Genomic DNA, 16,501 nt, shown 5'->3' with positions numbered 1-16,501 from the left:
TTCGGGAGGGAGTAGAGGGAGGTTTGGGAGGGACTGGAGGCTCGGGATGGACTGGAGGTTCACAAGGCCACGTGTCCAACGGTGGAGGTTCCTTGAGTGGCACGTGGAGGCAGATGTACAGTAGTTGGCGTTGCTGACAGAGGCTTGGGTGGCAGAGAGCAGCGAGCGGACTCAGAGGGCCACATTGGGTGGCTTCTAATTGCCACATGGCAGCATAGCATTGGCCGGCACGTGAGGGGGTCAGGACTTGGTAGAGAGCACTGAGCAGGGTTCGGGAGTAAATCCTGCAGCGCGGGCAACGAGGTGTGGGGAGCGTCGGCGCGGTCGCACAGACTGCGATGAGTCGCACAAAGCCACGGACTGAGTGGCAGACTGCAGACAGTGCAGAGTCCAGACAAATGCATGCGGGACAGACTGCTGTGCCGTGGCTCCACGAGAGGAGGACCCGGAGGAGAGCGCAGGGAATTGGTGGTGGCAGACAGGTCACAGCAAGGCTGAGCAAGCTACGCGAGGATGGTGCGCGGTCCAATTACCAGTAAAGGTTAATGATGATGGCGTGATGAGGAGACGACACGTGGGTGCGCTCCTCACAGTCTGATGCGCAAGGAGAGAGAGACACAGTCTGACGCGCAAGGAGAGAGAGGAGAGTGTAGAGAGAGAGAGAGAGAGAGAGAGAGAGAGTCTAGAGAGAGAGATAGGGAGAGGAGAGAGAGAGAGAGAGAGAGAGAGAGAGAGAGAGAGAGAAAGAAGAGAGAGAGAGAGAGAGAGAGAGAGAGAGATTATTTAAAATATGTATTATTTAATATTTACTATAATATAATATAATATATTAAATTATATGTTTTCCTCTCATTATATATATATATATATATATATAAACACCCCCTCCTCGAGATGAAGACAATCTATTATATATTACTTAATATTTATTAAAATATTATATTAAATAAGATATTGTATAATATCTTCTATTATATAATATAATATTATAAAATATTTTATTATATATATATATATATTAGAGAAGAGAGAGAAGTGAGAGGAGAGAGAGAGGAGCGGAAGTGAGAAAAACAGAGAGGAGGAGAAACAGAGGAGGTAAGAGGGGGGGGGAGGGGGGAGAGAGCGAGAGAGCGAGAGAGAGGAGAGGCCAGTGAGAGAGTAAGAGGGGGGGTGGAGAGAGAGAGAGAGAGAGAGAGAGAGAGAGAGAGAGAGAGAAGTGACAGAGAGATAGAAATAGAGAGAGGGGGGAGAGAGAGAGAGAGAGAGAGAGAAGAAGAAGAAGAAGAAGAATATATTATCGTCCTCTGAAGACCAAAAAATCGGCCTATGGGACCTGAGCAATACAAAATCCTCGTACACAAAGACTCCTCCCTTGGAGGGGAGGGTATTAAGAGAAACTACCTTTATGTCTTAGGTGAGTTCCTGTGCTTGAAAAGCTTATAGACAAACGTTCCTAAAGCTGGGGGTGACCCGCTATGTAGCATATCAGCCAGTCTGGAGAGAGAGAGAGAGAGAGAGAGAGAGGTGGGCAAAGAGAGAGAGAGAGAGAGAGAGAAAGAAAGTTTATTAAAGTCTTCGGAAGACCGATGGGTCTATGAGTTTGTGAAAATTCTGTTACAACAAGCTGTGGTAGTGGAGCTACTAAACGAGTGTCCATACCAATGCAAAATGCAAAAATGCAGAATGGCAGTACGAAGTCCTAAGTACAACATAGTCATGTCGATGGTCGACTATATATTAGTCTTAGCATCGCCATCAATCTCATCATCATCATCGGCAACAGCAAGATATCAGGATGGATGAGGCAGTGGAGGCATGAAGTCGGCAATAGAGTGTTGTCGGCCACTCAGAGGTGCGGTCCTGGCACGTCTCCTGGTCGTAGCTCTGCGTCTGACCAGGGCTATTGTGACCCCCGTCGGTCGGGCTTCGACTCTAAACAAGGAGGGGATGTCCCCAAGTGTGATCTGTGTGTCGACCCTTTGTTTGAGCTGTCGGGTCACAGGCTCCAGGTCACGGTCATGTCGAGGCCTCGTCTCGTGGGGGTCCATGTGATCTAGTTGAAAGAACTCCGTGATAGAGCTTTGAGAGGGATCAGTGGAGGAAAAAGTTTGCTCCTGTCCCGTGCTCGAAGTATCCTCTCACGGTGTCTAAGTGCCTCATGAATGAAACCTGCCAAACACCGCTGGTGGGGGTAGGAGAGGAAACAGGCCAAAATCCCATAACTATCCTTGAAGAGGCAGTGGAAACGCCCTCGGATCTCATAGTACACAGGACACCTGAAGATGAAATGCTCCTCTGTCTCAACCTCCTGCATGTCACATAGTGTGCATATGCGCCTCTCCCTGGGTAGTCGCTTGGCTCTGCCGCTCTTGATGCGAAGTCTGTGTGAAGAGACCTGGAACTGCTGAAGAGAGATCCTCAGTGAGTGGGGTAGGTGAATATGCGTGTATCCCGGTGGGTCAATGAAACCCTCCACTGTGATATGTAAGAAGCGATCTCTATAGAAGCTAAGCTTCACTGGGAGTTCACTCGGTCCCAACCAGGTCCGAAATGTGTGTAGCTGTAGTGGATCCTCATGGATAACCTGGTTGACCTCGTGTGATAAGAGGGGAGAAAACGGAGCATCCATGCTATACTGGAAGGGAGGTAGTCTATCCATGTGGAGCCCCAACCACTCAAACCATCTCTCTGTACGTGCATACCAGCAGCTCTGGTTTCCTCCTGTTGCAAGTGCCATAGAAGAGAATAGAGCTATCCATGGTAGCCTGCTACGCCCCGAGGTATGATCCCCATATTCCCTAACTCGGTACAGATATGTGATGACTTGAAATGCAGCATCTAGCTGTAAAGGGGGTGACCCAAACTCAGCCTGAATGATCTGGTGAGAGAGAGAGAGAGAGAGAGAGAGAGAGAGATTATCTATGTGATAAGTGTAAAATATCTGTGCATATGGATGTTTAGCACGCGTGCACACACACACACACACACACACGTAGAGAGAGAGATATTTTAGTGCCTGTGTGTGTGCGTGTGTACGTGTGGGGGGGGTTATGCAGATGCTTTGCCCCTCGTCAACATAGCCGCTCACCTAGCTAAATCGCTGAGTAAACTGAGCATAGACCCAAGCGGCGCCTATGATGGAGGGGTCTAGAAACTTGAAAGTTTATTTCTTGAAATTAAAGACATTTCAAGACCCCACCTGGAGACTCAGTAGAGGGGGGCTTTTAACATGTCGTAGACCGATCATTGTACTCGTTTTAACAATATGGGATTCAAGGGGGATTTAAATCTGAGGACGGCGGGCCCGGGAAAAGAGTTGTAGTGCCTTTGTGCGTGCCAACTAATGATTGCGTTGAGGCACTGGTGGGATGTCATTTCCGAAATGCCAAATGCCTCACGAGTCGCCTCCCCTTCCTCTGTGTTTCGGCCCGTAAGCTTTGTACCTACGCTTTGCGAGAGCGTAGCCCTTCAACAGTCCTTTGCCCCATTCTTTTTCTTGCTCTTGTGTGTTGCCTTCTCGTCTTGCGTACACTATATGGGCTTCTACCTTATGTCTGATGTAAATTCGTGATTGATTTCCCCTATTGTACTAGCACTGCCTCTTTAGTCTGGCCAATGAAGCATATCCTCTACTCAAGCGTGCCCGCATCGCGGGTCTCATAGTGAAGCTGGGTCCGGAGAAGATAACCCCAAGATAAGTGTATGATGAAACTATCTCAACAGATGACCCCGCAAATGAGAATTGCTCCTGAGGCATGATGGCTCGAGATGTATTGAAGATCATGACCTTGGTTTTATCCAAGTTGACCTTCAAATCATGAGACTCACAAAAGGACTGTAGTGCGTCTAGGTGTCTTTGAAGCCCCTCTGTTGAGGAGGACAAGAGAGCCATGTCATCTGCATAGAGCAGAATCTGGATCAACGTGCCAGCAAGAGAGCAACCTACACCCCCCTGTGTCTGCATCACTATCTCAAGCTCGTAAATGTAGAGGCCAAACAAGGTAGGCGACAAAGGACATCCTTGTTTGACCTCGATGGTGGTCATGATCTCGTCTGTCCACCCGGATCGTGCCCGAACTCTACCAGAAACTCTCTCGTAAAGTGCCATGACAGCCCAAATGATCTCCTTGTCATAGCCCAAGTCTTGTAGGCGCCGTATGAGGCGGGCTCTCGGAACCGTGTCAAATGCCTTGCGGAAATCCACAAAGCAACAATAAACCCTCTACTTTTGTAACCTCTCCTCTTGGATGATACATTTGAGTGTGAGGATGTGGTCCATGGTTCCATGATCACGCCAGAATCTGGCTTGTCCTGCTGCTCTAAGTCCTCGACACTCTCCAAGTCTGCTAACCTCGGAGTCAAGTACTGATGCATAAATCTTGGACATGACATGTCCAATCATAATGGTCCTATAGTTCTCGGGGCTCATGGGATCCCCTGCCTTGTGGATGGGTGAGATAGTGTTAATGGTCCAAGTGTGTGGAAATCCCAAACAGACAGCTTCATTAAACAGCTTTGCTAAGATCGGGACTAGGAGGTTAATCTCATATGCAATGAACTCAGTGCATAGCCCCTCATGATCCTTCGCTCCGCCATTATGAAGTTTCATTACGGCATCCTTTACCCCTCCTCTAGTAAAGAGGGTGCAGGATGTGGGACGAGGCATGTGTGAGAGGTTAGGGACTGGTTGATTTGGGATGTCATAAAGTGTGCGTGTATAATCAAACCAGATCTGAGTGTAAGTGAGTAGCGGAGGGGACCGTCCTTCTAGAAATCTCCGCCAGAAGTGCTTAGAGTTGTTACTAAACAAAATGTTCAGTAGCTTCTTCTCGTTCCGACGAACGAAGTCTAGTTTCTTCCTCCGTACCAGTCTACGGTATTCACATAGCGTATCTGGTGCGCTCGGAAGACTGTTTTTGGTTTTGAATCTGAGTTGACGGCGTAAAGCCTTACACTTATCATCATACCAACTATTACAGGGTACGGTTCGAGGAGGTTGTGGGCCGGGTGGAGCGGGTGGTGTGGGGGAAAGTGTGAATGGCAGCCTCGTGTAGTGAGCGGGTGACAAGGGCAGCACGATCCTCTAAAAGGGGTATTAAGTCAATATAAGCGAGAGGTATGCACAGACGGCTAGAGTAAGAAGGTGAGTGATCCCGATCAAAGCATATATCCTGGTAGGTGGAGTAATCATTGAGTGGGGTGGAAGGTGCTGTGTGAAGGGAGGTGGAGATGCTAAAGAACAGGTATGTATGATCAGCCCCTGGAGGGAGAGGTGCTACAGTGAAGTAAGTAATGTGAGATGTGAAGACAGGGGATCCCATGATGTAATCAACAACACTGGAGCCCCCCCCCATGTGGAAAGCATGTGAAACCACCTGAAGCAAGCCATCTGTCAAGAGCATTATAGATAATGAGATCACATATCCTGCCAAGGTCTAATAGGGACTGCCCATAAGATGAGAATGGACCTCGCCTATGAGCTGAAACCCGTAGCATACGTGCCTCCTCAAGGTCAATATTTGGCAGTAGAGTGGAATCATCTCTGAAGTCAAGAAGTGGTACCCGACGGGCCCTTGTCCTTGCGTTGAAGTCCCCCACTAGAAGGACTTCTCCGCGGCTAGAGAAGTCAACGATGGAATGATAAAGGGCAGCAAATGGGGATGTCTCATCATCACCTTAGTATCTCTGGCAAAGTGGGAGGTCTCAAGGTGGAAGTAGCAAACTGTGACAAACAGATCCCGGCTGTCCATGTGTCAAATCTGGATCCAAAGAAATTTGGAATGTGTATCTCTCTGCTCTTCTGAAATGGTCCCCCGAAGTGTGGATCTGAAAAGGACTGCAACTCCACCTGAATCTCGAACTCCTCTTGTACCCCTCGTCTCATCTCTGTAGGCAGACTCCCATGTATACCCGCTGACTATTGGAAGAGGGCGCGCTGATGTGTCTGTATAAAAGACTATGTTGTGGCCTGCATGGGATTCCGAGAAGTTCTTTGGTTCTGACCATAAGGTACCATTACAGTTCCAAAGGGTGCATGACAGGGTCTCGGATATCTGAGTCTCAGAGACCCCGCTTCCCTATGTAGGGGAGGGGACAAGTGCCCTACGGGGGCCTGTAAGAAGTCGTCCCTCTCGTTCCCTCTCGTACCACTGCCCACTTCCCCTCCTTCCGAGCCTGATCCCGCTGCTGCAGCAAAGAGCACCTCTAGAGGTGTGAGGTCCTCATCCTGTAGAGGTGTGAGGTCCTCATCCATAGAGATCGCTGGCTGATCTCGAAGGACTGACCTGTGTCGTAGAGCTGAAAGTCGTGCCTGAGTGTCATGGGACCGTATGATTAGGGGTTGCTCTTGGTTGGGATCTCTCCCCACCCGCCATGCCGTCTCTATCCTGTGCTCAGCCACACCCAGGGTAGCGGCCACGAATGCATTTGCATCTACCATCGGTGTAGCCTCAGTGCGTGGGATCCCTCGTACTCTGATGTTGAGAGCCTTACTGGCTCTCTGCTGCTGCTCCATGAGGGTAGCCAAAACGGTTACCCTTGCGGGTTCCCATTTGGCCACGTCAACCCATCTTGAAGTCTCCTCAATAGCAGATTGCATGCTCGCAATCTGTGCCTCGACCACCGGGGTACTCCCTGGGAGAGAGTGTATGGCTGTGACCTCCTGTCGGAGCTGCATGATATCATGTCTGAGTCTCTGAATAAGACCCGCCTGCTCCCGAATGGCCCTAGCTTGCTCCTGTATGATGCGGCTCTGCTCCTGGTTGAAGCAGACCTGCTCCCGTGCGAAGCGAGTCTCAGCTCCATCTCATGCTCACGGAAACTATGTATCTCCATGAGCAAGGTCTCACGGGCCTTTGGTGTATCAGCCCACCCATGTCCGTGCTGAAACTGTGGTGACTATGGCATGCAAATGTGGGACTGAGTCCGGAAACTGGATGGTGGCTGGGTGAACTGGGTAAGGAACGGAGATGACAATGGAATGGATGAGGCAGTCCCAACGGGGTGTGGGAGCGTGGGTTGACTGAGAGGGAGAGGGGAGAGTGAAGCGTAATGTGGAACAGTGTATGACACCTCCGATGTAGGGGTCATAAGCTGTGCGAGAGTTGTAACAGGAGAGGAGGGGAAGGGAACAACAACCGGCGCCATGGGCATAAGTATGTCACTGATCGTAGATGTACAGGGAGCTGAGATTGGAACTAGAGCTGAGCCTGAAGCGGGGGTTGAAGTCGAAGTAGAGATAGAGATAGAGGGAGATGAGGCTGGAGCTGAAACCGAAACTGAAACTATAGCAGGAGTTGAGGATGAGGTAGAGATAGGGGCTGGCCAAGTCTATAGCACTAGCCTCATACAAGCTTATATATTTAGCATACCCATGATTAGCCCGCATACTCTAATGGTTGGTCTTGGACTAATTCCAACGAATTCTCAAGGTGAAGGAACTCACCATCTTTCACATGCAAAGGCGTCCACAATTTCCTCAAAGCCTCCTTGCAAATCTCTACACTGGCATCAAATGTTGTTCTCCAATTTTGGCATTGCTGCTTGTGCTCTTCCTGAAATGGCAGCCTGATACATCTCCTTGTGTGCTCATAGCATCTCACACTGGCCTCTCTCTCTCTCTCTCTCTCTCTCTCTCTCTGTGCCTCCCCTCCGCTCAACCTCTCCGCTAGCCACCCCTCACCCGCTCTGCCTCCCCTCCGCTTAGCCTCGTGCGCTAGCCCCTCTGCTCAGCCTCCCCCCCTCAGCCACCCCTCATCCACTCTGCTTCCCCTCCGCTCAGCCTCACCACCTCAGCCCGCTCCCGCCTCAGCCCGCTCGTCACCTTCGCTACTACTTTTTTTTTCTTTTTTTTTTTCAACTTCCAAAAAAAAAAAAAAGGGTCCAAGAGAAATGGGGGACAATGCCATCATCATTTCGACCTCTTCAATCATCCCAATCTTGGCTGACAACCATTTGCTTCAAGCCCGCCTTTACTTTTACCAAGCGGTGGAGCATAATGAAGTTTGATGCGAATCTAGTATCACCGGGCTTTAACAATTTCAATTTTGAAAATTTGGACAGCATAGCCCTCGGTGCCTCATGATTGGAGATGAATTGCTGCACCTCCTTGCCATGGCAGATTGCCAGCTCCATCCATGCCAGGGCTGAGAGATCCTTCAGCAACAAGTTCAAACAATGGGCAGCACAAGGGGTCCAAAAGGCATGTTTGAACTCTTGCTCCACAAGATGACCAGCTAGCTTGCAGTTCGAGGCATTATTAGTAACAACTTGAACTACATGTTCAGCACCCACCTCCAAGATAGTCTCTTTTAATGCAGCTGCAATGTATTCTTCTGTTTTTGCATCTCCACTGGTATCTATGGATCTCTTGAATACGATTCCTCGTGCACTGCAAACCATAATGTTTAGAAGAGGTCTCCTTGCAGTGTTGGTCCAGCCATCAGAAACAATAGAGCATCCATAGTATGGCCAAGTAGATTCAACCGTGGATAGGCTCCTTGACACCCTTGCTCTCTCCTTGTCCAAAAGAGACGTACAGAGCTTCTCATAGTTTGGAGGTTTATATCCCCTTCCAAATGAAGCAATTGCACTTACCATGCCCGTGAAATATGGAGACCGCGCAAGAGCAAATGGCAATCCATTGGCATAGAAGCAACGAGCGGCAACAAGAATGAAGTACAACGCTAGAGACAAAAAACCTAGGATGGACCCTAACTAGGGTCAAAACATGTGTGGTGGCTAACTACTCACCCACAAACTCAACTTTAGGGGGAAAAGCCTTATAAAGGAAACAAGTGCCTTTAATTTTACATCATCCACTACCATAGAGATTAATATTTCTAACATGCTCCCAACATGAGTGTGGAACTTTGCTTGCCATCATCGTGCAATAGTTCCAGAAGTACCTACAACTGGGACTTTGATCTATTGGCAGGGCAGATCAACACTAGGGGCCAAAGTTGAGGGTGTATAGATAGGGCAGTAGACAGAGGAGGCACGAGCAAGCAAGGAGTTGCTGGAAGGTCTAGGTCACTTTAGGCAACAACATGGCTGAACAGGATAGTATAGAAGCAAGACATGTCAGGTAGAGGTCAGGGAGAGACAAAGTGAAACTTAGATAAGAAGAAATGCACAAGAGGCTACATATTGCGCAAGCTGTGGATTAACATTAGCATACGAGCCTTTAAATATGCATTAGGGATACAACCTAATAAAGAATTAGAAGCCATACAAAGGAGATGAAGTCTCCATCGCAGAAATGATAATATCTAGTCCTAGGAGCGAGTTCCTTTACTATGACACACTTACGAGATACACGCAGGCGCACACCTGCAAGCCCACATGCACAATACTCCTTTACTTTGAATTTCCCTAACAATCTAGAACTAAATAAAGCCCTAAACAACATATAGGAGGCCAACTTCTGTCATTGGCCCAATACAATGATAAGCTGCGCTTGCTGAGCTTTACTAATGTCAGAACCTGGAAATGACTAATGGTCCTTCTATACGAATTCTCAAAAACCAAGCATGTTAAATGCGCAGCGAACATAAATAATTTACAATGCACAATCCGTCGTGAACATAAATAGGACACAATTTGCCGTCCGTTGAATTTTCAATGGCTTCACTTGCTCTGATACCATGTTCGGGTGCCAAGTGGATGCTAAGGGTGCTTCAGGTATGGAGGGTCCCAAACATCTGCCTTCTAGCCATGCAAGCCTCCTCGAGTCCCAAAAAGGGCTAGTTGGGATGAGAGGATTGACTTCTTTCAGGGCATTATATTCAAGGTTTATTGATTCACAACATTGTATATGGGACTAATGTCCCCCAAGTCACGTGTTAATCAGTGCAAGTCCCCCTTTACATTAAGCAACTTCCACATGTATTTGTCTTCCTTCAAGCCTTTTTTTTGGAACTCAATTAGGCGCAATCTCATCACCTCTAATAGGTGGGACTTTGAGATGAATACGATCCTGTAGATGCACTAGCACTAGGGAGAGGGGTTCCACCAAGACATACAACGAGGTGTCACACTGGAGCGATCCTCTACCATCCAGCGTGCCAGGGGACCCCAGCCCCCACGACAAAGGATCACAATCATTATGCCAATGAACCTAAGAACATGTTCCTTGCAAGCAAGGATATGCAGAAGACTGAAACAATGTATCTTGACATAGATTGTAATGCGAAAGGGGAATACAGTTATCAAGTCGACCAAGTAGATCAGGATCCTTGGCATGTTGACATCAGCGCATCATCTCATATGACAAAGAATAAGTAATGGTTCACATAGATGAAACCATTATAAGGACAGAAGAATGTCATCTACACAGCAGATAATACACCGAATCCAACTCAAGGGAAAAGCATTGTTCCTATGAACAATTTCAGAGGTACAAAAGGATTGGTGACAGATATACTCTATGTTCCGAAGCTCAGCAAGAACCTCTTTTCAGTAGGTCAAATGACGGAACACAACTATCAAGTCATCTTCGATGGAGATGAATGCACGATCAGAGAGAAATCCAGATCTGGCATATTTTACAGTGGCATCAGGCTACTTTCTCATAGGCGCCAACCTGGAGGATCTAGGAGGCCTCCTCACTGCTGCCTTGGACTGCCCCAATGCACTCCATCAGCTGCCTCTAATCACAAGGAGCTTGTTTGGGGTTATTAGTTTCAGTTCCTACATTGTACCTAGCTCAGTCTAGTTTCCGTGTTTCTTCTTTCCATGATGAGACATTCATGTAACTCTTCGGCCTCATAGGCCAATTTGGCCTCTTGTAGATAGTTAACTTTATTTCTTTCACTTTAATATCCATGGGTTCAGAGATATGCAGTGTTTGTATTTGTCTTGGGCAAGGATGCCTGCTTAGTGGCTCCACCCATTCTTAACATTGTATCTGGTTCTTTTCACTGTCAGACTGACCCTTCAGTCTTTCAAATACACCCTTCAATCTTTCAAAGACTTTAATAATTCTCTCTCTCTCTCTCTCTCTCTCTCTCTCTCTCTCTCTCTCTTTCAAAGTCTTTCAAGGATTGATGCCGGGTGGGGAAAATATTATCATTTTGAAAATGATTGCAGAAATAGTGACACTAAGAGATGGAGCATCAGACGGATTTTATTGGATGCTTATGTGGTGCAAACAGTCCTATATGCAGTAGAAGTATGGGGAGGTACCATCTCAGCATCAAAATGGAATGATATTGAAAAAATACAGAAATCATTTCTAAGACGGCATCTGGGAGTTAAAATTACTACACCATACTCAATCATGCTTATTGAGACTGGTACAAGGCCCATTGAACTGAGAGCACTACGAAGGGTTTTCAAATACATAAAGAAGTTCAAGTCCATGGGGTCGCAGAGATTACCAATGAAAGCATGGGAAGCAAGTAAAAGGCCTCAAAAGACAAACAAAAGCAAGACGCTATCATCTGGTTGGTGGCAAGACATTCAGAGATGGTTCCAAAGATGGAGAGTAACATCCTACCTGGAGATGTCATCCGGGGAAATGGATGAGAAGGCATTTCATAAAGCTTTGTTGGAAATATTGCAGCAAAAATGGCAATCAGCTGAAAAAAGGGCTAAGTATGAGTACTATTGTACGCATGTCAATCCCATTTATTGGGACTCCTACTCCAAGGAGGAAGAAAATGCACAAAAATACATAACTATGCCCATACCTGCAAATGCAAGGAGAAGCATTGCACTCATCCGCACCCGATCACACACTTTGGAGATAGAGAAAGGTGCTTGGGGAGATGTCTCAAGGGAACAAAGATTTTGCAAGCTGTGTGACCAAGAACAAGTAGAGACAGAGAACATGTCCTCCTTACATGCACACGGTATGCCTGCATAAGGAGGGACTTTAACAATATTACAGAGGAACATGACACCCTAGCAAGCTTGCTCTCACATAGCCATATAGCCACTCTGGGTAACTATATTGCCAAGGTTCTTAAATATCGTGAATGTTGTATTACTCAATGTATTTCAAAATAATTGTTCTCCCCCCCTTCCATAAAAGGAAGGAGACACTTGTATCGTGACTTTTATGGGTCCCATGGGTTGGTATTTCGGCCCCCAGAGGACGGTAATACATTCTTCTTCTTCTTCTCTCTCTCGCGTATGTGCTGGATATGTGTTCATACGTGTATTGCCACTAATTGCTATCACATTTGCAGAGATAAGGCCATATTCACCAGATCTGGTTTCAGCAGAAGAGGCTGAAGATAAGCCAGGATCATTTTCACCTGAGCTGGTTCATGATTATGAGGGAGAAGAAGTTGTAGATCCAGAGGGTGACAAAGCCGACCTGGTATGTAAAATGGTTTTGAGGTTTGTGAAAATTGGTGGAACTGTGGTAAAGTACTGTGTGAGCACATGAATATGTTTTTGTATGGAACAGGAACGTAAACGGGCTGAGGTGTTGGAAGAGCAACAACGCAGGTTGCAAGAGGCTGCTACAGGGTCTGGTGCAGCAGATGATGAAAACATGGAACTTACAATACATGAGAAGGATCTGGTTTTGAAAGCTATGGGAGGTATGGAAGAAGGGGATGCTATTCTTGGTTCCGGCGCTGAGGTTAACCTTGAATCACAGGTGATTTTTGTGTTCCTTCACGTTTTGCTTGTGCGTCCCTTAGTTTTACTTGAGATTGAGAAGCAAGCAATTTCTCGTTGAAATCTTCTTCATGCAGGTTTACTGGTGGCATGACAAGTATCGGCCGAGGAAACCAAAATACTTTAACCGTGTTCACACTGGATATGAGTGGAACAAGTATAATCAGACACATTATGATCATGACAACCCTCCACCGAAAATAGTGCAAGGCTATAAGTTCAACATTTTCTATCCTGATCTTGTCGATAAGATTAAGGCTCCAATCTATTACATAGAGAAAGATGGAAGTAATGGAGAGACATGCCTAATTCGTTTTCATGCTGGGCCTCCTTATGAAGATATTGTATGTGTCTAAATCTCGTCAGTTTTCATTGCACTCTTCTTGGATTCCTTAGTCGCTAGCTTGTGATGTGGTTTCCAGTACTGAGTGAAAATCACTGATGTTACTTGTTCTTTGTGCACCTGCAGGCTTTCCGTATTGTTAATAAAGAATGGGAATATTCTCATAAGAAAGGCTTCAAGTGCACATTTGAGAGGGGTATCTTGCATGTGTATTTTAATTTCAAGCGGTACAGATACCGCCGTTAGAAAATGGTAATTGGTCATAAGGCCTTTCCATATTTATGGCTGATGAGCCTTCTCAGTTAATGGAGAGATTCTTTTACATGTCAGAGCGTAGTGACAGTAGAACTTGCTGCTTTTGTATCATGCAGGCTGGTAGTTTCCAAAGTTTCACAAGTCTGTGATGTCATGATATGTTTGCGAATCAGGTCTTGTAATAGGAGCTGTATGAGGTGCGTTCATAGATGCAAAAGTCCTGATCTTATGTAAATTGGTATATAAGCAGGAGTGCTACACTTTCCATTTCAGGATGAAGGCTTAATGCAGATTGTTGTATGATTTTTTGACCATCGATCCAAATGATATGCCCATTTTGGCAAGGCTGAAGTGTTGGCGACTGTATATTTACCCCATCATATAAAGCAGGAGTGCTACACTTTTATGTCATGGGCGAAAGCTCATGCAGGTCTTTGTGTGATTTCTGGGCAGTCGATCTAAATGATATGCCCATTTTAGTGAGGCTGAAGTGTTGGTGATAGTATATTCCTTTAGAACTTTATCATACAATTTTGAAGCTGGACTTGACAAAATCTGAGTAGATATCTACATTGAAGAGGGTCTCAAGTGCTCATATCGATCAAGTCTTGTTGAATTTCTTTATTTTGGGGTGGGGGTTGATTAATTCATCCCCACACTCCCAAAAGCACTGATAGCTAAATTGAAGCTACCGCTAATGTTAGAGGCTCAAATCTTCTTTAGTGCACTGATAGCGTTAGTGAGCTACCGGCGCATAAAGGTTTGATAATGGGCAGATCAATCGGAATAGTGAGCAAATCGCAGTAACACGCTCAAGTTACTGCCATATCAATGGAGAAAGTTTTAGGTCTATGAATAGAATTTGAGTTGCGAGGAGTTCACACTCCACAACACTTCTTAGATCCACTTATATATTCATGTGAGTGGTTTAAGGCTTTCTTTGCATTGGACATACTTCTCGTTATGTGCTCAGGTTTTTGATTTCTTTAGCTTTGGAATGTGCCAGGGTTGACAACAAGGAGTTTTAGGGGTAATTATGCTATGTCATGGGTGAGTCTTGGAGTCATAAAGATCTTGCCATGTTGGTCTCTTAAAATGTAAATGTTCACCATCACTATGCTAGAACCAGGGTAGTAGAAGCCTTTGGAAATCTATTAAAGACTCAATAGATAGTAATTTGCGTAACTAAAATTGAACGTTGGAATAGACATTCACATTATGGCAATCAAGGTAGGATTTTGAGCAAAAAAGAACCATTGATGTAGTAAAAGGTAAGGGGTTGAATCCTTGCTGCAATTTTGCTTATTACATTAGAGATATAAAGGTGCGTATGCAATAATAAGCTTTGAATGGAGTCCAAGGGTTTGCAATAAGTATGTAGAATGCCCAAAATATTGATTTCAATAGTCATAGGATGTGCCATATCAAAACTTTGTAAAATTTTCAAGATGGAACAAAATATATATTAAGTTGAATTATGATATCCATTAAATCTTCTAACCAATCGCCTCCATTTTAAGTACACCATACAACTCGTGATTCATAACTTGGGATTCAATCTGAAAATGAGCTAGTGAAAACCAGTGTCATGGTTTTGATTTAGAAGCATGACACAAGGTGAATTTCACAATCTAAACTAGTTTCAAGTTATTGAAGTTCACATGAAGATGACCTATGACATGAAGGAGGGTGATTTGATGCTATTGGAGTTTGAATATCTAATGAAGCTTGTTGTTGATCAACCCAAACGTGAATCAGCGGCAGGGCATGCAGTAGCTCCCACTATTCTACCTAGGTGACTCATTGTATTAAAGTGAAATGGTGTTAAAATAATCTAGTGCTTATGGTGCGTAGAGCTAGCCTCACGGCAAAGATGAGAAATGTTGATAGACATGCTAAGAGCCCTATGAGGATATGTAGTCGTATGGGATGAGAGGAGGTTAAATTATTCAACTCTTGTAGATGTTATTAGCATATGCAAAAATAATTTGTTCAAAAATAAATATATTGAATGGAAAATGAAGTGGTTACAAGCCTTTGGACATTCTCTCCATCACTAAAGCGATTGTATGGAATTGGAATTGACACGGAGATGGATTATGTGCAAAAATCATGACATACAAGTGGAGGTGATGAGGATATTGAGATAAATGAGTCATATTCATCTAGTTATATAATGCGAAAGGTTGAAAGATATTTGCTTACACCATGTCTATTGCAAGGATCTTATTGGTAAAACTAGAATTTCATTGTAATTAACATTGGGTTGCTTATGTGATTAGGAGTCTTACAAGCTGTCTTAGTGAGGCAAACACAATTGAAAAGTAACCTTGTCAATCTTGGCCACAAATTGAATGGATAGTAATACCATAAAGCAAGTTTCATATGAATATAGCATGATTGCCAATGTATATTTTTGGAAAGATGTATTATAGGGCATTGTCCGAGCACAATATGTAGTGAGACGACTCCACATAGAAGCCTTATTTTAGACCATTACATATCTAGACCAAATTAAACAGTTATGTTGGATAGATGCATGTTGAGGGAGACTACCATTGAGGGCCTCTCATAGTTTATGTAGGTTTGAGCTAAGGGAGATGAGCCATGCTAGTAAACAAGTCTCAAGATGGTTTCAATTGCATGGTGTCCATATCAATCGTGTATGGTCGTAACTTGATGTTTCCTTGTTGCATTGGCATAATAGGGGACTCATTATTAGATCATCTACCAACATGGCATATACGTCTGTAGGACAAGGGTATCCCTTGCAACCACATATGACCAAGTGTGTCCCCCCTAATGTTGAAAATTTAAAAAAACAAATTTATTATTAGCCATTCCTCCCATAGATTTGATTAATGTTAAGCCTAGGCAAATGGGAATCATGTGATTATGGTAAGCGAAAGAATCGATTAATTGTAGGTAGCTTTCCCTCCTTAGATGTGTCAAGCTCCTTCTGGCTCTGCTCCTCCTCGCCTTTTTTCCACTCCTCCACCATATTTTTGTTTGCAAGCATTTCATTGTCTGTCTCAAAAGACGTCTCCTTGTTTCCTTGAAGGAAAAGCATGGAACAGGGCTTTGATTCGCTCCCGAGCCTCATGTTTCTAGCATCTTTAGCCATGGCTATAGCCGTAGCTCCAGCTTTAGTCCTTTCCATAGCTTGAGAGGGGAGAGAGAAGGGCTTGCTCAGCTCCATCTCTATGATTGCTCTCTCATGATTGCCAGAGCGAGAGAGAGAGAGAGAGCGCAAGAGAACCTAGCTTTGTTCTT

General features: G+C 45.2%; 2 protein-coding genes across 3 annotated transcripts in view; one reads left to right on the top strand and one right to left on the bottom strand.

Annotated features, from left to right (window-relative positions):
• LOC147896443 (cactus-binding carboxy-terminal, cactin) overlaps positions 1–14,090 on the top strand; it is a 75,183-nt gene extending 61,093 nt beyond the window's left edge. The window contains exons 10-14 of one of the 2 annotated variants that reach the window (XM_087381466.1): positions 12,192–12,325; positions 12,416–12,610; positions 12,708–12,974; positions 13,100–13,225; positions 13,402–14,090. In XM_087381466.1, coding sequence (XP_087237592.1) covers positions 12,192–12,325; positions 12,416–12,610; positions 12,708–12,974; positions 13,100–13,219 — 716 coding nt within the window. In that variant the 3' untranslated portion in view covers positions 13,220–13,225; positions 13,402–14,090. Of the gene's footprint in view, positions 1–12,191; positions 12,326–12,415; positions 12,611–12,707; positions 12,975–13,099 lie in introns of both variants that reach the window. The other variant, XM_087381465.1, reaches the window with a different exon arrangement.
• Positions 7,924–11,361, bottom strand: LOC147896444 (uncharacterized). The gene is made up of 2 exons (XM_087381314.1): positions 11,223–11,361; positions 7,924–8,684 (listed from the first exon to the last, which is right to left on the bottom strand). Exons 1-2 carry the CDS (start codon positions 11,359–11,361, stop codon positions 7,924–7,926), a joined length of 900 nt encoding a protein of 299 aa, XP_087237440.1.
• Positions 14,091–16,501: the final 2,411 nt, after the last annotated feature.

This window comes from Dipteris shenzhenensis, chromosome 11, assembly GCF_047967505.1.
Source record: "Dipteris shenzhenensis isolate YYH24624 ecotype China chromosome 11, Dip_SZ_1.0, whole genome shotgun sequence".
Lineage (NCBI taxonomy): Eukaryota > Viridiplantae > Streptophyta > Polypodiopsida > Gleicheniales > Dipteridaceae > Dipteris > Dipteris shenzhenensis.
This window is presented reverse-complemented; position numbering and strand designations above follow the sequence as displayed.